This window comes from Dromaius novaehollandiae, chromosome 25 (genome assembly GCF_036370855.1).
Source record: "Dromaius novaehollandiae isolate bDroNov1 chromosome 25, bDroNov1.hap1, whole genome shotgun sequence".
NCBI classification, from domain to species: domain Eukaryota; kingdom Metazoa; phylum Chordata; class Aves; order Casuariiformes; family Dromaiidae; genus Dromaius; species Dromaius novaehollandiae.
Genome location: NC_088122.1, coordinates 4,776,833 through 4,797,433, shown reverse-complemented (window position 1 = coordinate 4,797,433; position 20,601 = coordinate 4,776,833). Strand labels below are relative to the sequence as shown.

The following is a 20,601-nucleotide window of genomic DNA, read 5'->3' as shown; positions in this document are numbered from 1 at the left end:
GCCCACCCTGTCTCCCGGGGGGGGCACAATCCCCCCAAAGATGAGCGGGAACCCAGGGCCCCCCCGGGACGCCCGTGGGCAAGGGGCCCGCGCACGGCTCCCCCGGTCCCCGCAAATGGGTGGAAAAGAGTCAGTTTGAAGGAAAGAGGGAAAAGCGCAGCAGGGCTGAGGCGGGCTCAGCCCCTCTGCCGTGGCTTCGTGGCCGTGGGTGCTGCCCTGGGTGCGGGGGGCTTAGCTGGGGGGCCCGGGGGGCCCTGGATGGGGGTCTGGGGGTGGGTGCAATGGGCGCTTGGGTGCCCTGGGTGCAGGGGGCTCGGGATGCCCTGGGGGGGGGGGGACTTGGGGTGCCCCGAGCAGGGAGCCTGGGGGTGCCCGGGATGGGGCCCGTCCCGGGGTGTCCCTGATCTGAGGGGTGTCAGGATGTCCCGAGTTTGGGGTGCTCCGGACTCTCAGGGTGCCTCGGGGGGGGGGGGGGGGCTGAGGGTGCTCTGGCCGGGGGGGCCCTCGGGGGGCCCTGCACGGGGCCAGTCCTGGAGTCTCCCAGACAAGGGGGGGCTCAGGGTGCCGCGGCCGGGGGAAGGGGAGTCCCCGCCAGGCTCAGCCCCCCCCGGAGGGTCACCGCGGCCGGGGCGGGGGGAGCGGAACCGGCGGCCGAGCAGGGCGGGGACCCAGGCGTCCTGCGCCCCCCCCCCCGCGCCCAATTAGCGGCAATTAGCGGCCGCGGCGGCGGGCTATAAAGGAGCCGCGGGGGCCGGGGGCGGGAGGCACCGGCACCGGCACCGGCGGCACCGGGGGGGCCGCGCCATGGCCGCGGGGGACCTGTACGCGCAGGTGAGGGCGGCCGCGGTGCTCGGCGCTGCCCCCCGGGAGCGGGTTTCCCCTCGGTGCTCTGCCTTCGCCCCTCGAAAAGCAGCAGGTTGAACCGCTGCTGGGGCCCGGGGGGGGCCCGGAGGCTCCCCCGTGCTTGCTGCTTCCCACCCTCGCTCCGGCCCGGAGACGCTGCTGGGGCCTCTCGCCGGCCTGGCAGTGCTGCCCCGCTCCGGGGGTGTCCCGGTAACCTTGTCCCCGGGGCTCTGCCCCCCCCCCGCCCTGAGCTCGGCGCTGTGTGAGGTGCCCTCCCTGCCCGGGACACCGGGCATCATGCCTGGCTGGGCACGGCCTCCTGGGTGCCCCCGAGGGGGGGTTTCTGCAGACCCCGGGGCGCGATGCAGCATCCCTGGCACGAGCGAGGTGCCGACTGGGTGAAGGAAGGAAGGTTTCCACGGCTCTGGTGCCGGCATCTCCCCAATATGTGGGTTGCCTTGGCCCGAATCGCGGGTGGTGCTGGGATGGAAACGGCTGTACCTACAGCAAACTGGTCCTTTGGCTGGAAGCGGCTCAGCTGTGAGCAAAGCTAGAGAAACTAATTCCTCTGGAAGCTGGAGGGGGGAGAGTTGTGCTCTGTGTGGGTGAAGGCCACGTGGGCAAGGAGATGCCACTGCAACCAAGGCTTTCTCTTGTGTACAGTGCTCGTAACATCAGTGCCGAGGTTGTGCAGCCGTTCCTCGAACGCGGGCTCGGTTGCGTTGAGCTTTTCCAGGTCGTGTGTTCAGGCTGGGGGCTTCCTTGCTGTGTGTCGGCCCTGGGCTTCCTCGGAAAAGAGGTGATGGCCTGAGCGCAGGGCCGAGGGTGACCCGTTTGCCACCGAGGAGGTGTGAGCCGGGCTGGCTAGCGGGGATGCTCCTTCTTCCAGCCCTGCTTTCGGGCTGAAGCCTGCTGGTGCGTTGCTGGGAAGCTTTAGATCGTGCGATTTTCGCTCCCCCCAGCGGCTAGGACTCAAACGATAGCGGTTTCCTGCCGCTGCCTCCTTGGCTGTGCCGAGTTCAGCAGCCCCTGCAACCTGATCTCGTTCCTTCCCCTTTTTTAAAAAAAACCCTGCGAAGTCAAATGTTCAGTCTCCTAATGCCTTCTTGGCTCTAAACCCCAAGCGTGGCCCCCTTCCTTCCCCTGCCAGGCTTGCAGACTATTCAGGACTTGTTTTAGCAACTTTAATGATGCATTAACACATGTGCCTTGCACACTGCAGCCCTGGAAACCTCGGCTGCAAGCCAAGCTCCCTGGATTTGCAAAATCAGCAAAACGGGAATGTTTTCCTAGCCCCTGTTTCTAGCGAGAGGCCGGCAGCAGCCCACTGGGGTGGGAGCGTGGTATGTGAGAGCCCCTTTGCTGCTCTGAAATAGCTGCTGGAGCTGATGGAAACAGATACAGCCTCCCCCCTGCTCCCGCTGCGGCCCGAAAGCAAAGCTGCCTCCATTCGGAGGAGGGTTTTGTCTTTTTTAGACTCGCAATATGGCCTCGTCTCCGCCTGCTCGGAGCAGCAGGCAGCAGCGGCCTCCTGGAAGCAGACCCCGTTCCCGTCAGCCTGGCAGGGCTGCCGAGACGGGCGTCTGGCGGCTCGGTGTGCCGAACAAGGGGACGCGGGCGCCGGTGCCAGCGACGGGGCCAGATGGAGCCGCGGCTCCCCGGAGCGCTCGGTGCTGGGTGTTTGTCCCCCCTCCTGCCAGCCCGGTGGGGCACCTGCAGCGTGAACATCTCACCTGGGTTTGCACCTTGCAGAAGGGGCCCGGTGGTGGTGTGCTGGCTGTTGCACCAGTGACGAGCATCTCCAGCCCTGTGGGGCAACTTCCAAAAGACTTTTCTCATGTATTAGTGCCTGAGTCTAGGGGTCCAGAGCAGAGCTAGGGGTTGTGTTTTGCTCTCTGCCTTCGTTAGCATCTGGTGTTTGTGGAGGCAGCCCTGGCATGGTGGAGGGGAGGCTTCAGCTGGGCACCAGCGGCAGGAGATGCTGATGGGTGCCTTGCGCAAGGCTGGCCGCTGTGCCTGGCCATGGGAAGCCGCAAGCAGTGGGGAAGGCTGTAAGGTGATTTGTCTTGTTGCTGTCCCTATGCTCTGGCCTGCGGCTGGGTTTCCAGAGCTGGAGGTGGTGCCTGGATCAGTGCAGTAGTTGGCTGAGGACCTTGCTGCTTGTGTATCTGCTCACAAGCTAGTTATCCCTCCTGGGGAGAAGCCGGGGAAGGAGCTGTGTCTCGTGGCTTCACCCCTGGCTTCTAGCAGAGCCTGTTACCTTCATGTGAAATCATGTGGGACCTGGCATGAGCCGTCCTCTCCCCTCTGCCTTCTGGTAGGGACGAGCCGGGAGCTGAGCAAGATGCTCTGCGGGGGCCAGGCTCAGTGCTGTGCAACCGCAGACCCTCCTGGCTGCTGTTGGGCTGGACCCAGCTCCCACCCTGCAGCATCCTGCTGCAGCCCGAGCGCTTGCTGGAAGAGCAGAGACCCAAGGAAGCTGCTCTGACCCAAAAGTTGGGGTCTCTGGGCTTGGAAAAAGGCAGAGCCCTGCCCTCGCAAGCAACACGATGGCTCTGGAGCAGGCAGAAAGGCGCTTTTAGGCGGGTGCAGAGGATGCACCGGGTCCACTTGCCGGGGGAGGTGGAGGAAGCGGCTGGCGCTGCCTTACAGGGCTCACAGCGTGGGGAAGCGGCTGTGCCTGTGGCAGATGGCGGTGCTGGACGGGTGCTGCTGCTATTTGAAGCATGTGGAGTGTGGGAGGGAAGACACCTTTTTATAGTCCCTCTTAATCCTGCACTCGCTGGAGGAGGGGCTTTAGCCCACCAGGCATCGCCGCTCACTGGTGGGGACTGGTGTTGCTGCCCAATTTGCTGTTTGAGCTGGTCGTGGCGCTGTGCCAGGGTCAGTGCTGGAGCATCTTCTGAGCACCTTCATTGGCTCCAGGGAGATGATGGTGGTGGCTCTGTCTCTGGGGTCCTTCTAGCAGGTTTTGAGCTGTTTCTTGCAGAAACTTTCCAGTGACAGGGAGAATCCCCCTGGGTCTGCCTGCTGGCAGGGGCAAGCGGCTGTGGGAGTTGTGGTGTTGCTGGACCCCAAGGCTGGGGTGTAAATGCCATGGAGCAGTCGAGCTGCAGGAGCAGACACCACTCGGTTCGGACCCTGGTGGTTTGATACTTCCCTTGGCTCAGCCTCTTCGCCGTGGGTCTCTGCAGGGGTCCTCTCCCTCCTGTGTCCCCGCAGGGTGCCCGGGTGTGGATCCCTGACTGTGCTGAAGTCTGGAGGGTGGCAGAAGTAAGCAGGAGCTATGAGGAAGGAGACGACGTTCTCCATCTCCGCCTGGAAGATGGCTTGGTAAGGCTGGTGCTGCACACCCTGCCAGGTCCCTCCTGTGCTAGCTGAGCATCCTGTGCCTGCAGGTGGGATTCACCTTTATGGCCCCAAACAAACCTCTAGGCTCTAAAGGAGGGGCTTTTAAGCCCTTGAGCTCTTAAAGCAGGGAGCAGGAAGGACAACAGCGTTTTGAATGCTGCCTGGATGCACCAAGAGGCCACTAGACTTCTCTGACAAGTCTGTTGAGGCCGGACAGTGCAGACATTCGGCACTCACCCCTGCAACCAGTCCTGCATCCATCTGCACCATTGCTCCAAGCAGGAGCCTGGCTCTCTGGATCCTGCCTGGCTCCCAAACGGCCTCCAGCTCAGCTTGCTGGTTCAGCTGGGCTTGCAGCTCCCAGTGACCAATGGCCCAAGCACGGCCTGCAAAACCTCCCCGCGTGGCCAGTTCTGCCCTCTGCAGGCTGCTGGCCCAGCTCAGCCCTTACCCTGCTCTGTGCATCCCCGCAGGAGCTGGCCTACCCCATCGGGTCCCAGCTGCCACCTCTTTGCAACCCCGACTGCCTCTCTGGCAAGGACGACCTGGTGGCCCTCAGCTACCTGCACGAGCCGGCGGTGCTGCACTCGCTCCGGGTGCGCTTCCTGGAGGCCAACGCCATCTACACCTACTGTGGTGAGTCCCATACGCTGCCGTGCCTGGCTCCCACCCCGGTGGGACGGGCCTGGTGCGCCCCTTGGGTGCTCGGTGGAGTGCAGGCACCCGTCCTGCCCCAGTGTGGCACTGGGTTTGCATGTCCCTCTTCCTCCAGGTATCATCCTTGTTGCCATCAACCCGTACAAGCAGCTGCCCATCTACGAGGAGGAGGTGATTTATGCCTACAGTGGTCGGGAAGTGGGGGACATGGACCCCCACATCTTTGCCTTGGCGGAGGAAGCGTACAAGCAGATGTCACGGTGAGAGCTGTCGCTGTGCCACGTGGTTGCTGCCCACTCTCCCAGACCCCAGCGTCCCTGCTAGCACAGGGCGGATGGAGGGAGAGGGACAGTGGCTGCTGCTTGGGGTGATAAACCCAACTCAGGAGCATCCTCCAAGGTTGAGAATGGGGAGACCGAAGCGTGCTCTGGACCATGGTCTCTCCCCACAAGCCTTCCCTCTGGGACTGTCCCGGCCTCACATCTCCCTCCCGCAGGTACGGCAAGAACCAGTCCCTCATCATAAGCGGCGAGTCGGGCGCGGGGAAGACAGCGTCGGCCAAGTACGCCATGCGGTACTTCACCACCGTTGGCGGCAGCCTGAGTGACTCCAGCATGGAGGACAAGGTGCTGGCCTCCAGCCCTCTCATGGAGGTGGGTCTCCCATTTCCCCAGGCTGTGCCTGAAGCCGGCTCTGTGAGGGGGCAGCTGGGATGCAGGGGGTGGCTGGGCACTTCTGCAGTGCCCCTGTGTCACTGAGCTCCTCATGGCCCTGTCTGACCCCTCATGTGCTTCTGGGGCTTGAAAGTGCTCAGGTCTCAGCCCTGCACTCCCCCAAGCCACCTGGGCATCTTGCTCCCTGGATGCCCGTGTCCTTGTGCTGAGGCAGCAAGCCATGGCAACCCTGGCTGTAGGCTGGGGGAGCTCATGCCCCACACTGAGGAAGGGTCCTTGTCCCTGGGTGCCCCAAGCACAGTTGGGCATGGCCTTATCCAGGCTCCCAGTGCTGGTGGTGCTGCTGCTGGGCTGATTGGTGAAGGAGGGAGAGGCAGAAGACCTGGGTCCTACTGGTTTTGCTGCAAGTTTGGTGGGTGATGCCATGCCAGTGGGTGGTGGTGGGGTTTGAACCTCTCTACAGAGCACTTGCAGACGCAGGGTTAGCAGAACCTGCCTGCCTTCCCTCCCCACCAGGCCTTTGGGAATGCAAAGACAACCAGGAATGACAACAGCAGCCGCTTTGGGAAGTACATAGAAATTGGCTTCAGCCAGGCGTATGTCACAGGGGCCACCATCAAAACCTACCTGCTGGAGAAGTCCCGGGTCACCTTCCAGGTGGGTCTCTGGGGTGGGATGGGGACAGGGCTGTGTGGGAGCCCCCGGAGCTTGGAGACCTGCCAAGGCCCCCATGTCCTGGTGTTCCCAGAGATGAGCTGGGCTGAACCCTGCCCTCCTGGGGAGCAACCCCAGCACTGGGGGATTGAGCTGGGAAAGGAGATGTCCCTTAATCTCTGAATCTGGGTCACCAGCACTGCTGTGGGTGGGCACAGCCCCAGGGTCCCTGCCCTTGCTAGGGGAGTGGGAGAGGGCCCCAAGGTGACCAGGCCACTCAGAGCTTTTTTTCTTCTCACTTTTTTTTTTTTCTGCAGGCAAAAGCAGAGAGGAACTACCACATCTTCTACCAGCTCTGCGCCTCAGCAGCCCTGCCTGAGCTCCAAGGCCTGGGTCTCTGTGAGTGCCACCATGTCCCCCCACAGCACAGCTCACTGCCAAGGACAGACAGTGCTTGGCCCCCTCTGCTTCCCCTGCCTTCCCCACCACCCCAACTGGGTGGCTGGGTGCAGGGCCACCCCTGCTGCTAGCTGGGTGCTGGAGGGTGGGCCCTGGACCAGCTCTGCTGCTGCGGATGGGCACCCTGGTGCTTGGGGCAGGGTAAGGGCTAAGCCAGCCCAGCAGTGCCTGGGAGGCTGGTTGTGCCAGTTCCTGAGCTGGTGCCGGCTGGTGTCTCATCTGCAGGTGGGGCAGAGTCCTTCCACTACACCCGCCAGGGCCAGTGCACCGCTGTGGAGGGCACTGATGATGCTGCTGACCTGGACAGCACGCGGCATGCCTTCTCGCTCCTGGGTAATGTCCTTCCCTGGGCACCGGGGTGGGGGACCCTCATGTGGGGCGGGCTGGTCCCCCAGCTGTTCACCCACTACTTCCACCCCATTACTGCAGTGTCCTGGTGCAGGGGAGCCTGGTTGCCCATCGGGCAGAGTAGGGAAACCTCGCCCCAGTCCTGGAGATGTTCCCATCCCCTCCAGTTTGTGCCATGCAGAGGGGTTAGACCAGCAAGTGGGGAGAGCCCTGTGGGGTTTTGTGCACAGCCCCAGGCCTCAGAGGTCCAGCATGCTGTGTCTGTGCCTGGCAGGGGTGCTGGAGACTGAGCAGCTGGAGCTCTTCGGTGTCCTGGCTGCCATCCTGCACCTGGGCAACATCGCGATCAGGGGCAGGGACCGCCATGGAGATGGCTGCTTTGTCGAGGTGGGTGACAGCTCGCTGTCGTGTCCCTGAGCCCTGACAGGATGCCCAGCTGCATCCATGTGGCATGACCCTGGATCCAGATTCCTTGAGCTGCTCTGGCTGCAGGAATTGCCCCTTGGCTATGGGCCATGGGGCACAAACAGTCCCTGGCCCAGCATGGGCCACCCTTGCAGTGCTCTGCCACGCCAGCACCTGGAGTGACAGGACTCTGTCTGCAGCCCACAGACAAAGCCCTGGGCCTGTTCTGCACGCTGCTGGGTGTCGAGGAATCGCAGGTGTCACGCTGGCTCTGCTACCGCAAGCTGGTCACCACCGGGGAGACCTATATGAAGCCCCTGTCCAGGCAGCAGGCGCTTGACTCCCGGGATGCCCTGGCTAAGCATATGTATGGGCAAGTCTTCAGGTGGATGGCAAGTAGGGTCAACCGTGCCCTGCGGTCACCAGAGGGACACCACACCTCCATTGGCATCCTGGACATCTACGGGTAAGATGAGCCGTGCTCCAGCCAGCTCTCCTCCAGGCTGGGCTGCATGGAAGACCATGGGTCTTTCTCCTGAATCAGCCACAGCAGCCTGTCCTCAGGTGGTGACTGATCCACCTGGGGCTGTGTCTGCAGTGGTGTCGGCTGGGTGGTTGTGCCAGTCCTCAGGTGGCTTTGCTCATCCTTGTGGAGCTGTAGTCGAGATGGGGTGGCTGTGCCCTACAGCTGCCTCAGTTCAGTCCTCTGCTACCCTCAGGTTTGAGATGTTTGAGCTCAACAGCTTTGAGCAATTCTGCATCAACTATGCCAATGAGAAGCTGCAGCAGCTCTTCAACCTGGTAGGTGTCATGAAGATGTGCCTCCTCCCCACCACGCTGGGAGCTAGCGAGGGTGGGCCCTGCACATCCCAGCCATGCTGTTGCCTTTGGCTCTCTGCCTCGGGAATGCAGCTGGTCCTTCAGTTCCCCATGCTGTGGACACAGAGCTCTGGGAGGCCGCTGGAGTTGAGCATGGACCATGCTGAGATGCCCTCTCCTCTTTCTAGGCAGTGCCTGGCTAAAAGTGCCCCTGCCTTCTCTCCCCTTCCCCAGGAGAAGGCCTGCTCAGGTGCCCTTGGAAACCAAGCTATTTCTTGCAGCCTGTATTTGAGGCTGGCCCTTCCATCCCTTCCCAGCTCAGTTGTCTTCTGCTCTTCCTTCCCTTCAGCATGTCTTCAAGTTGGAGCAGGAGGAATATGTGACGGAGGAGATCCCTTGGGTCTTCGTTGACTTCTGTGACAACCAGCCATGCATCGAGCTCATTGAGGGCCGCCTTGGCATCCTGGACCTGCTGAACGAGGAGTGCAAGGTGGGCCGGGGTGCTGGTAGCAGGAAGCTGTGCTGTTCAGAGCCCCCGGCTGCCCCCTCTGACATATTTGCCTTTCAGATGCCCCAAGGCAGTGACGGGAGCTGGGCCCAGAAGCTTTATCACACTCACCTCAGCAGCTCCCACTTCCAGAAGCCCAAGAGGCCCACAGACGCCTTCATCGTCTGCCACTTTGCTGGCAAGGTAGGGAGAGCTGTGGTGGGTACAGCCTTGGGCTGGGAGGGCTCCAAGGTGGGTCTGTGCCAGGGGGCATGGATCCTGCCCCACGCTAGAGCTGGTGGCAGTGGCTCTGCCAGTCTGCAGCCTCCTGTCATCCCAAATGGCTGGAAAAGCCACCCATGTCCAGACACCCTCCCAGGCTAGGGGAGCAGATCCTGGTTGTGCTGAAGCAAGTCTCTGGCCTCCTGCTCTCTGCGAGGGCCCTAAATATGGAAACTGCCTGGCTCTTCGGTGCCTCAGCACAGCCTGAGCCCAGTGAGGGCTCCTGTCACCAGCCTCCGAACAGCAGCAGCCTCCCAGCAGGGTAGAAAGGCTACAGGTGTGTCTGAGACCAGCTCTGACTTGTGCCAGGACTTTCTGAAGCCTTGAACTGTCTCTAAGCAGGGCTCTGCTTTAAGCAGGGCTGGGAAGCTCCCAGGCTAATGTTGGTGCCGGCTTTGTCCCCTGCCAGGTGGAATACCAGTGCAGTGGGTTTGTGGAGAAGAACAGGGACGCTGTTCCTGAGGAGCTGGTTGGGCTGCTGCGAGCCAGCAAGGTGAGAGCACAGCACAGCTGGGCACAGAGCAGCAGCCATGCAGGATGAGGTCTGGGTGACTCATTGCAAGGGGATTTGGGCTTCCGAAGTGCTGGGCAGTGTTGAAAACGAGCCCTGCAGGGTAAATCCCCGCCTGCTCCCTCCTTGCCTGTGAGGGAGCAGGATTAATGCCAAGAGCTCTGCTGCTCAGCTTCTTCCCTGCCTGGGTGCCAGCAGAAGGGGGGCACCCTGTGCTCACAGCCAGGACGAAGGGTGCTCAGCCCTGCGCTACCAGGCTGCTCCTGGGCATGAGAGGCAGGTGCTGGCCCGGGTGCGGGTGGGTGCAGGGCCGGTGCAGTGGGGATCCTTCCCGGCAGATGGTGCCAGGCCCACGCTGATGCCCCGCTGGTGCTGCCCGCGCCAGGCGTGCCAGGCCCGCGCGGCGGACTAGGGGCTGGGTGGGCTTGGCCTCATACGGCACCAGCCATGGGCAGTGTAGCCCTGAGGTCTGGGTGCATCCCACCTCGTTCCCATGCCTGGGATGTGGTGCTGGATACCTCGGCCTTGCCGTTGCTACAGAGGGCTGGGATGTCCTGCTGCTCCTGGGTTAGTAATGCTGTTATTTCTCCCCTTCACCCTGCGTGGCGCTGGCAGAAGGTAAGGGGAGGCTTGGAGGGCTTTCAAGCACACCTAGGAGGGGTCCCCAGGGCTTGCACTGGGTTTTACCTAGGGGGAAGCAGTAGGCATAAGCACAGCTGGCTCCTACACATCTGGCAGGCACTGGGCCACATCTGGGAGTGCTCTGTAGCAGGCAGAGGACTGCACTGAGCTGGCCTCTGCAGAGCCTGCAGGGTTTTGGGGCTGCATCTCCTGGCACTGGCTCTTGGGTGGCCTTAGAGGGTAGGTGCTTGTGCAAGGTCTGCCCGGCTCTGATAGCTGCTCTGCTCTGCTCTGCCCCAGTCCACCCTGCTCGCTGAGCTCTTCCTGGAGGAAGGGGATGGCACGGTGTCCCTGCAGTCCCGTAGGTCCAGCGGGCCCAGGCTTGCCAGTCGCCCCGGCCGGAGATCACTGCCTGGGAACAACAAGAACAAGAAGTCTATTGCCAGCCAGGTACGGAGCTGGGGAGCTGTGTGCTGAGCCCAAGGCAGGGAGGGGGCATGGGGCACGGCTGCCCAGGGAGGGATAGGGTAGCTGTGAGGGGACCTGTCATGGGTTTGCAGGCAGCTCTGCCAGCCCTGGGCCCTCTGCCCTGGCTTGGGGCAGCTGGGGAAGGCCAGCTCAGCCCTCTCTGTGTAGCTGGTTCCTGGGGACCAGGAGGTCCAGGACATGCCTGCCGGCCCTGACCATGCTTGTGTTGTCCTCCACAGTTCAAAGCCTCCCTGCGCAAGCTCATGGAGGTGCTGGGCAGCACCACATCACACTACATCCGCTGCATCAAACCCAATGACAGCAAGCAGCCCTTTGTGTGAGTGCTTGGCTGGGGGAAGCTGGAGGGTTGGGGACACTGAGGCATTGTCACCACCCCAAGCCACGTCCTGCCTGCCCTAGTCTGGGGGGCCCTGCATGCTGGGCTGGGGCCTGGCTGGGGATCTGTCCTAATTAGGCCCTCTTTGCCCTAGGTTTGACTCCAGGCGAGTGGTGGAGCAGCTACGAGCCTGCGGTGTCCTGGAGACCATCCGGATCAGTGCTGCGGGCTACCCCTCCAGGTACCCCGGCAGCACCCGGGGGCTCTTGCTGGTCACAGCACCTGCTGACTCCCCGACTGTCTCCCGCAGGTGGACGTACCAGGAGTTCTTCGACAGGTACCAGGCTCTGGTGACCAGGGAGGAGCTGACGGGCACCAGTGAGAAGCAGATCTGCAACCTTGTCCTGGAGAGACTGCTCCAAGTAAGAGCCCTGCTCTGCCCTCCATGCAGAGACTGTGGTATCTGAGCATCCCTTGTGGATGCTTCTCCCCATCTTTCTGCTGGCAGGCCTGGGTGCCTGGTGGAGTACAGAGACTGGTCCAGCACAGCCAGGGGTGGGTGTGCTGGGAGACAGGGAGAAAATGGGATGATCCAGGACCAGGGGAGGCCAAGCAAGATCATAAAGTCCCAGATCAGTGAGCAGCACCGCTGGCAGTGTAGAGCAGGGGGTCTGGCTGGGCTGTGCCTTGCCCCAGGACTGACTCCTTCCTTGCGTTCAGGATCCAAGGAAGTACCAGTGTGGGAAGAGCAAGGTGTTTTTCCGGCCTGGCCAGGTGGCCTACCTGGAGGAGCTGCGTTACCAGAGGCTGAGGGAGGCCTGCGTCCTGCTGCAGAGGCACTTGCGAGGCTGGCTGGCACGGAGGCGCTTCCAACGCATGCGTGGAGCAGCGATCTGCCTGCAGCGATACGCCCGAGGCATGCTGGCCCGGAGGTGAGATGGTGCCAGGGCTTGGGGTGCCTCCCCTGGGGAGGGGATAGTCGAGGCCTGATGCAATGAGCTGAGAAAGCTTCAGCTCTGGGGTGAGCTGGCAGCTGCTGCTCAGCCCTGCTGGAGCCTGGTCTTGGCTGTGCTTTGACCTGGGTGTCCCTGCAATATGGGCTGGGGGTTTCTGCCCTCTCTGCAAGCTCTGCCACCCATTCCCACCTCTCTGCCCTCCCCGCAGGCTTGCTGAGGTGCTGCGGAGGACCAGGGCTGCCGTGGTGCTGCAGAAGAGCGTGAGGATGGCTCTGGCCAGGCGCTCCTATCTCCATGTGCGCCGGGCTGTCCTCACTATCCAGGCTTTTGCCCGGGGCGTGTTTGCCAGACGTCTTTACCACCAGGTAGGGGCCTGGTGGCACAGTGGGAGCAAGGGGTCCTGCCTGGATGGGGCCAAGCTGCAGCCTTGGAGGTGGGCCTGGCACAGCCCTGCTGTGCTCCCTCCCTGGTGCAAGGCAGGACTGGTGTGCTGGACCTTGCACCCTGCCATGCTGGGGCAGGCTGGGAGCGCCTTGCTGTCACCCTGGCCCATATCTGCAATGCTGTCACCCTCCTGTCCTCTGTGACAAGCTGTGGTCACTTGGCAGGCTGAGCATGCTTGCTAGAAGCACAGGGCAGGATTTGCAGGGGGCAGGTACCCAATCACCTCCTGGTGACAGCACGGACTGACCCTGAGCATCCCCAGTTGCACAGCACTGGCTTTCCCCTGGTCCCCACCTTGCTGGCGGTGCCACTGCCTCATCTCCCTCCCTCTACAGATGGTGCGGCACCAGAAGGCCGTGGTGATCCAGGCTGCTGTGCGCGGCTGGCTGGCCCGTAGGCACTACGCGCGTCTGCGCGGGGCTGTCGTCTACCTGCAGTGCTGCTACCGCCGGGCCCGGGCGCGCGGGGAGCTGCGACGCCTGCGTGCCGAGGCCCGCTCGGTTGAGCACTACAAGCAGCTGCACAAGGGCATGGAGATCAAGGTGATGCAGCTGCAGTGCAGGCTGGACGAGCAGGTGGGTGCTGCTGGGCTGTGGCACGGTGTTTTTGCCAGGGCTCGGGCTGCAGCAGCCCCAGGGCATTGCTTTAACTGTCCTCAACCTCTGCTCTCCCTCTGGATCCCAGCTTCCTAGGGCAAGGCAGCAGCTGCTTGCATGGACTGCTCTTTGCTGGAAGCTGAAACCACAGTGTTGTGTGTCCTCAGTCCCCTCCTGGCTGTGGGGTGGGAGCTGGCCCTGCAGATACATGTCACCAGGCAGAAGTCACATATCTGGTTCTCATTCCTGGGTTCTTGGTGCTTCCCTATGGACCTGAGGAGCTGCTGCCCTGTGGCTGGGTGGCCCTGTCCTTCCCCAGGCTGGGCTCCCTCCTGGGTGCTTGGTTGGGTGCAGCCTCGCAGCAAGGCGTTGTGCTGCTGAGAACAGCTCTGTCCCAGCACACCACGTTCCCCTACCAAGCTCCCCGCCGGCAGCATCTGCCATCTCCATCTGCGTCAGCGTCACGGCATCGGCTCTCAGTGCTCTGTCTCTGGGGGTGGCTGTGGCAGGGTGTAATCCTGTCTCTGGGTGTTGGGGGAAGCAGGCCTGGAAACGCCTGTGGTCAGGGCTGACTGGGAGGTGGGGAAGGGGCTGTGGAGCCATGGCTAGCCTCACATGTGACTTCATCTTGGGTGGTGCATCGTGGAGGAGAGCTCTGCTTTGGCTCCATAACAGAGGCTCAGGGCTCCAAACAGCTCAATAGAAGTCTAGGTACCTCATTTCCCATCTGGGTTCACTGCAAAAGATTGGCCTGGATACATGTGTGGGCTCCTTCTGGCACATGGCTCCACTTAATGGAGCACGGGTGGGGACACACCGCCCTGCTCAGACCCATCTGATGTGCTCTGCCCCATCGGCCCAGGCCCAGGAGAAGCAGCGCCTGTCGGAGCAGCTCTCGGCGCTGAACGCTGCCCACGCCGAGGAGGTGCAGCAGCTGCGGGCTGAGATGCAGCGGCTGCGGGAGGACGCGGTGTGCGACACCCACGTCCGGCGCCTGCAGGAGCGGCTGGCTGAGCTGGAGCGGCACAGTGCTGAGAGCAGGCTGGGCCAGGAGGTGGAGGAGCTGAGACAGGTGGGATGCAGGGGAGAGGGTCCTGGCTGCCCCCATCCCTTGGGGCAGCCCTGGCTGGACAAGCTTGGCCAGAGATGCTCTTGCTCTTAACCCTGGCTTAATCCAGCCCTGGGCTTCAAGGGGCTCTCTGGGATTTGCTAGTTTGCTGTGGTGGTCTGGGATGGCCCCTGCAGGGGCTGGGCTGGGGAGGAGACCTCCAGGCAAGGGCAGGCAGCCAGGGTTGGCCCCGCACAAGGCTCTGGCTGTACCTGCCCCTTGGTTTTTCCTGCAGCGCTTGGCAGAGGTGGAGGCTGCGAAGCTGCACCTGGGAGAGGAGAGAGATGCTCTGATCCAGCAGACACTGGAGCAGTCACAGGATCTGGAAGGTAAAAGGCCTCTTCTGCCTGGCTCGTGCTATCCCTGGGGAACAGCCTGGGGAACTGGATATGGGCTGGTCCTTCAGGTTGAACCATGTCCCTGTAAGGCCCCTTGCAGGAAGGGGGGCTCTGGCCATGCTGACCTCCTTCAGAGGGGTCCCAGCTCTGCCTAGAGCCACACAGCCTCCATCCTCCCTTCTGCCTGAGGGGTGTTGCTGGGGTAGAGCAAGCCCCACTTGGGCCATGAGCGCTTCCCGTGTCCATCTGCCCCGCAGAGCAGCACCAGCGAGCAGCGAGGGAGAGCCAGGGGCTGCTGCAGGAGCTCGAAGAGGAGCGAGCTCGCTACCAGAGCCTGGTGAAGGAGTACGCCCGCCTGGAGCAGGGCTATGAGAACCTGCGGGACGAGGTGGCCTTCCACAAGGTGAGAGGCCCGTGTGGACATGGAAGGGCTCGGGGTGGAGCAGTACTATAGCTGAGTGTGATGAATACAGCAGTCCTCAGACACCAGTCTTGCTATGAAACCAGCTGAGCCAGTTTGGAGCAATGTCTCTCTTGATGCCCTTGCAGGGCAGCAGGTGCCAGGTCTCTGCTGTGCAGCCAGCTTGTCCAGGGCAACCTCTGGCCTTGTGGGAAATGAGAATTGGGGGCCAAACCCCATGTGCTGGGATCCCCAAGCCGAGACATCCTGAGACTTTCCAAAATCATCTTGCCTTCAGCTATTGCCCCTTCATGGTGGGACTCCCCTCTTGCTCTTGGGAGAAGCTGCCCTGTTCAGTGTTGAGTAGGGGTGCTGGGGATGTGGTTCAACAGCCTCGTGCCTCTCTCCATATGCAGCACAGCACCTTCAGACGGTCCCCTTCATCCGAGAGCTTCCTGGGCTCCGAGAGCAGCTACCTGTCCTCCATGTCCACGGCTCCTTCACGGGATGGCTCTGACCTGCAGGCTGAGGCAAGTTGTGACACTAGTGACCCAAGTGTGCCTGGTGGAGCTGGGAGGGGAGACTGTCCTGTCCCTTCTCTTGCCTGCCCTCCTGGGGAAGGATATCCCTTGGTGCACCAGCACGTGGTGTGGGCTGCTGGCCAACCTCTCCTTTCCTGTGTCCAGGGGCCAGAGGAGCGCTGGCAACCAGTGCTGGAGGGCCAGCAGCCCCAGCCCGGCAGCGAGGCCATGCTGAACGGCAGTGTGGGCCAGGACCCATTTGAGAAGGCGTATCTCCTCCTCCTGGGGCAGCTCAACGCTGTCAATGAGGAGCTGGCCCGGACCCGGGAGGAGCTGCGGAGGGCCAGGGCTCCTGCAGAGTCCGAGGAGAAGAGACCCCTGGATTTTCTCAAGCGCAGGGTGAGCACCCCTCCCTGCTGCAAACAGGGCTGGCCCCAGGCTCACGGCAGCTCACCTCACCTCATCCTCCTCTCCCAGCAGAACATTGCTGAGATGCTGGGGCTGGCCAGGAGCCCGGAGAAGGCAGCTGTAGATGATGACTTGAAGCATGCATACGACGCTGTCCAGGTTGCCAATAGGTGAGTGCTGGTGGTGCACCCCCAAGGAGACTCGCTAGCTGAGGCCAGTGTGTCCCACCCACTCCAGGTCTGCAGTCCCATTCCCAGGCAGAGCACTGGGAATGAGGGGCAGCCTGATGCCCTGCACTACGCAGCCATGGGCATAGGGCAGTCCTGGCTCCCATTTCCTCCATGGCACCCAGCTGCTTTTTCCTAGGGAGCTGGAGCATCCCACTATGCTCCCAAATACAGGCAGCATAGGCACACCTAATTCCCAAGCTCCTTGGGTGCCCTGGGCTCAACAGGAGCCTGCTGAGGTGGCAGGGGGGTTGGTTGGAAGCAATGTGTCACTGAACTGGCACAAAAATGTGCATAAACTTTGTGTTCAAGGCTTGATGCAGGAAAACCTGAGTTGGGAGGTGCTTCTCTGGGGTGCCAGTTAGGTCTGTGTTGCCTCCCACCCCCCAAGGGTGCATGGGCAGGGAAAGACTCTCCGGCTCTGAGGGACAAATGCCACCTCAAGCCTCAGCCTGGCTGTGCTACCTTCCAAAAGCCTCTTCTCAGGTAGTGATGTCCTGCCCTTGGAGTTTGGGCTGCCTAGATGGGGCTCTGGGTGATGGCCCAGCCTCGTGCCTCAGTTTCCCCGCCTAGCCCACGTGTGCCTGTGCCCTGCAGGCTGCTGGCCAGCCAGCTGCGGGAGGAGAAGCAGCAGCACGAGGAGGAGGTGGAAGGGCTGCACCTGGACATCCGCTCCCTCAAGCAGCTGAGCCAGCAGCAGGCAGCCCTGATCCAGGACCTGCAGCGGCACCAGGGCCAGGAGGGGCTGCAGCACCATGTCGTGCGGCTCAAGGAGGAGAACTGGGTAAGGGGGGGCAAACCAGGGTGCCAGGACAGGGCTGGGGGCTGGCTTCCCCCTCCAGCCCTCACGTGAGCCCCAGGCAGCCCCTTGGGGAGCAGTGCGGGGGACCCTGCTATGTCCTGCCGCCCTACCCTGCAGGAGGGTCCTGGGTGCTGGTGGGGGTGTCTGGACTGAGGGGAGGCTGCCTGAGCCTCACAAGGCCTGTCCCTGCTCAGGAGCTGTCCCAGAAGCTGGAGAGGCAGGAGAGGACCACAGTGAAGCTCCAGAAGCAGCTGAGAGCCTACGCAAAGCAGATCCAGGACCTCACAGGCAAGTGCCTGCTTGGGGGAGAGCTGTAGCTCAAGCTGGGGAGCAGGGCCTCCCCAAAGGGGTGCTGAGGAGCTCTGCTTGGAGCAGGGAGGCTGCCAAGAGCTGGGCCTTTTAGCTGCTCTGTTGGGCTCATGTTGCATCATGTCCTTTAATGGGAGCTCGCAGGCAGCAGTCTTTGAGGATGGTGGTGGTCTTTGCACCAGTGTGCTTGCACCCTCCCTAAGGCATTGTAAATAAGATTCTTCCCTCTTGACTGCCTCTGGGGACCTTCCCCTTCTGCACGGTGGCTGAAGGAACCAGCACCTTGGAGCAGGTCCCCCACCATGCTAGAGTCCCTCAGAGGGGACAGCTGGAGCTGATGGTAGTTGATAGCTCCTGGCTTCCCTCTCTGGAACAGGACCCAGTCTTGGTCCTGTGGCAGGACTTGACCTGTGCTCCTCTCCCCAGTAAGGAGAGAGGCCACCTGGCCAGGACAGGAGCCAGCAGGGTCCCCAAAGGTCTCGTCCCCAGCTGGGCTGTCCCAGGGCATGCTGGCATGGAGAATAGAGGATGAAGGACGCATCATCAAGGCCATCATTACAGGTAGGGTTTGGAGAGAGGGAGACTCCTTACCCTGCACCTCAGCCTGCAAGTCCCTGGCAGGGTCTCTTGCCTGATGCGTGTGGGCTCCCTCCTTCATGCATTGCTGGGGCAGGATTCTGCCCAGCTTGGGACCCGTTTTCCATAGCTGCTTGAATGCCAACTGTTCTCTCTCCTCCAGACTACAGACCGCAGAGCAGCCCTGGGGTGCTCCCGGACCTGCCAGCCTACATCCTCTTCATGTGCCTCCGGCACGCAGACCACTGCTGTGACGAACCCCGGGCCCACTCACTGCTGGATGCTGCTATCAACACCATCAAGAGAGTCATGAAGGTGCTGGGTCTTGCTGGGCAGAGCGAGGTGGATTTGTCCCCTGGGCCCGGCATGTGCCAGGTCGTTTCCAGCCTGAGCACCTCCTGGGGTGGGAGGGTGCCCTGGGGTGCTGAAGAGCTGCTCGAAGGTCTGACTGTGCATCAGTGTTGTACCCCAACCTGAGGTGCCCTGGTGTGGAGCAGGGAGGCTGTGGCCCACTGGATTTAGGGGGCTGGTACCACCCCTCATCAGGCTTTCGACAGTGTGGGTCACAGAGCTAAGGTGGGACGTGCTGCTCTCACTACCAGAGCCCCACTGACCCCATGCTGGGGCTGGGACTCTGCCCTGGCCCTCTGTCCCCTCCCACAGAAGCACAGCGATGACTTTGATGTGGTGGCACTGTGGCTTGCCAATGCCTGCCGGCTCCTGAACTGCCTGCGCCAGTACGGCAGGGATGAGGTAGGGCTGAGCCCCCGGGGGCTGTGACATCTCCCTGGGGAGGGATGGGAGCTGAGCAGAGATGGGGGTGACCATCCCAACCTGGGGCCAGGTATCATGGGCTTTGGGGCTCTATCCTCTAGGCCTACAGCCTGGGAATGTGATGGGATGACCCAGGCCCCTCGGCCTCTGGAGGGCCAGGGTGGTACGCAGCAGCATCCCCCAGGGCCCTGGCCCCCTGACCCAGCCTGTGCCCCACAGAGCTACTGGCAGGAGAACACAGCGAGGCAGAACGAGCATCGACTGCGCAACGTGGACCCGCAGGGCGCCTGCCGCAGCCTGGGTGCCCTGGCCATCCAGCTCTACCAGCAGCTCATCCGCACTGCTGAGAAGGGCCTGAAACCCATGATTGGTATGGCTGGGGCTTGGGGGAGGGGGGTGCGAGGTACCCCATGGCCCACCAGTGTGGGGTGGGAGCTGGCTCAGCACAGCTGCACTTGGCTGCACAAACTGCCCATTCCTGCAGCTGTGAGGGTTGTACTGAGAGGGACGGGGGGGCTCTGGTCTGGACTGAGGAAGGTGCCCTGGATTGAGGCTGTCCTTCCACAGCAGCCACCCGAGCATCCCTGGGGATGGCTTGGAGGAAGCACCTAAGTGGGGGGGGTCAAGTCCCTGGGGACCTTGGGGTGCTCAGTCTCCCCCTGGCCCAGCTCTGCCACCTCCCAGCATGGGGCCAACTGGGGGGGACAGGTGCCCCCAAGGCCTGGCACATCTCTGCTGCCACCAGTCTCCCAGACCCAGGGCTGAGGTGCTGGATGCTCAAGGTGCAATGCAGCATCTCTCAGCTCTGGCCAAGCTGGGCCCTCCAGCACAGCCAGGCTGAGCCCTCTCTGTCCTTCAGTTGCCGCAATGCTGGAAAGCGAGACCATCCAGGGCTTGTCCTCCACTCGCCCTGCTGGTCCCCGCCGGCCCCTGGCAGCCCCTGCCCACACGCTGCCCGAGCTGCTGCAGCAGCTGGGCTCCTTCCGCGAGGCGCTGAGCCGCCAAGGGCTGCCCGCCGCCGTGGTGCACCAGGCCCTCCGCCAGCTCCTCTTCCTCGTCAGCGGCACCACCCTCAACTACCTGCTGCTGAGGAAGGACGCCTGCTCCTGGAGCCGCGGCATCCAGCTCAGGTTGGTCGGGGACGGCTGGGCTGGGGGACGGCTCAGGCAGTGCATGGGGAACCCGGCCACGTCACCTGCCTCCCTCTGTCCTGATCTCCCTCGCAGGTACAACATCAGCCAGCTGGAGCAGTGGCTGCGGGCGGAGGGGCTGCACCAGAGCGGGGCTCGCGAGGTGCTCGAGCCCCTGGTGCAGGCTGCCCAGCTGCTCCAGGTGAAGAAGGCCACGGAGGAGGATGCCGGAGCTATCTGCAGCCTGTGCACGGTGCTGTCAACACAGCAGGTACTGTGGTGCTTGGGTTGGCCATGCACCCACTTGAGAGGTCCCCTGTCCCTCTCTCCTCGCCTGGACCCTCTCAGCCTCCCTGGACACGGCACTGGAATTAGTGGGGCAGCTGGTCCCTGCTGATGGTCCTCCCATCTCCTGCAGGTTGTGAAGATCCTGCGGGCTTACACCCCTGCCGCCGGGCTGGAGGAGCGCGTGAGCCCCAGCTTCATCAGCAGTGTTGAGGTGAGCGGGACACGGGGTCTGGTGCTGTGGGGTGCTGCCCCACGTGGGTCACCCCCTGCCCCCAGGGCAGTGGGATGCTGAAGGATTGTCTCTCTGCAGAAACGGCTGCAGGAGCAGAACCCAGAGGGCCCCAGCCAGCTCCTGGTGGACACATGTCACCTCTTCCCTGTGCATCTGCCCTTCTCTGCCTCCTCTGTGCACCTGGATGAGCTCCGCATCCCTGACAACATTGACCTGGCCTTCCTCCATGTCTGAGCCCACGTCCGGTCCTGCAGCGGTGCCAGTGCCCAGCTGAGTGTTGGGATGAGCCTGAATCCCCTCTGGGACAGGAAGGCCATGAAGGCTTCTGGGTGCAGCACTTTTTACATGTCTAGTTCCTTTGGGAAGCTATTTATTTATTGAAAGTCATGTGCATTGTTTGTGGCCCAGCCAGGTCCTGTGAAGGTCTTGTGCTGAGGGCTTTAACTACTACTTTTAATCCTTTGAAGTTAATAAAAGTCTTTGCAAATAACTTGGAGCTTCAGGCTGTCTTTAGAGGATGCTCTGCTCTTGGGGTGGTGGGATGGGTGGTGCTGCCCTTGGGTCCTGGGGCTGGGT

The 20,601-nt window shown here is 62.5% G+C and overlaps 1 protein-coding gene across 1 annotated transcript; it reads left to right on the top strand.

Moving 5' to 3' along the window:
* The first annotated feature begins 804 nt into the window (after positions 1 to 804).
* LOC112989828 (unconventional myosin-Vb-like) lies at positions 805 to 20,515 on the top strand. Its single transcript, XM_026111199.2, has 37 exons — positions 805 to 831; positions 4,066 to 4,176; positions 4,668 to 4,830; positions 4,967 to 5,111; positions 5,348 to 5,504; positions 6,042 to 6,182; positions 6,497 to 6,578; positions 6,864 to 6,971; positions 7,261 to 7,373; positions 7,592 to 7,857; positions 8,111 to 8,192; positions 8,560 to 8,700; positions 8,779 to 8,901; positions 9,389 to 9,472; positions 10,412 to 10,561; positions 10,819 to 10,916; positions 11,071 to 11,157; positions 11,227 to 11,338; positions 11,637 to 11,848; positions 12,081 to 12,237; positions 12,652 to 12,891; positions 13,775 to 13,984; positions 14,256 to 14,349; positions 14,616 to 14,761; positions 15,175 to 15,288; positions 15,445 to 15,678; positions 15,757 to 15,857; positions 16,512 to 16,698; positions 16,911 to 17,004; positions 17,452 to 17,586; positions 17,765 to 17,916; positions 18,265 to 18,354; positions 18,595 to 18,745; positions 19,235 to 19,505; positions 19,602 to 19,776; positions 19,924 to 20,004; positions 20,104 to 20,515. Exons 1-37 carry the CDS (start codon positions 805 to 807, stop codon positions 20,257 to 20,259), a joined length of 5,190 nt encoding a protein of 1,729 aa, XP_025966984.2. The 3' UTR covers positions 20,260 to 20,515.
* The last annotated feature ends 86 nt before the right edge of the window (positions 20,516 to 20,601 follow it).

Coding starts and splice junctions, on each gene's coding strand:
- LOC112989828 (XM_026111199.2), top strand. CDS start 805: ATGGCCGCGGGGGACCTGTACGCGCAG. Junction 6,183..6,496: donor AGTCCCGGGTCACCTTCCAG/GTGGGTCTCTGG, acceptor TTTTTTCTGCAG/GCAAAAGCAGAGAGGAACTA. Junction 6,579..6,863: donor GCTCCAAGGCCTGGGTCTCT/GTGAGTGCCACC, acceptor TCTCATCTGCAG/GTGGGGCAGAGTCCTTCCAC.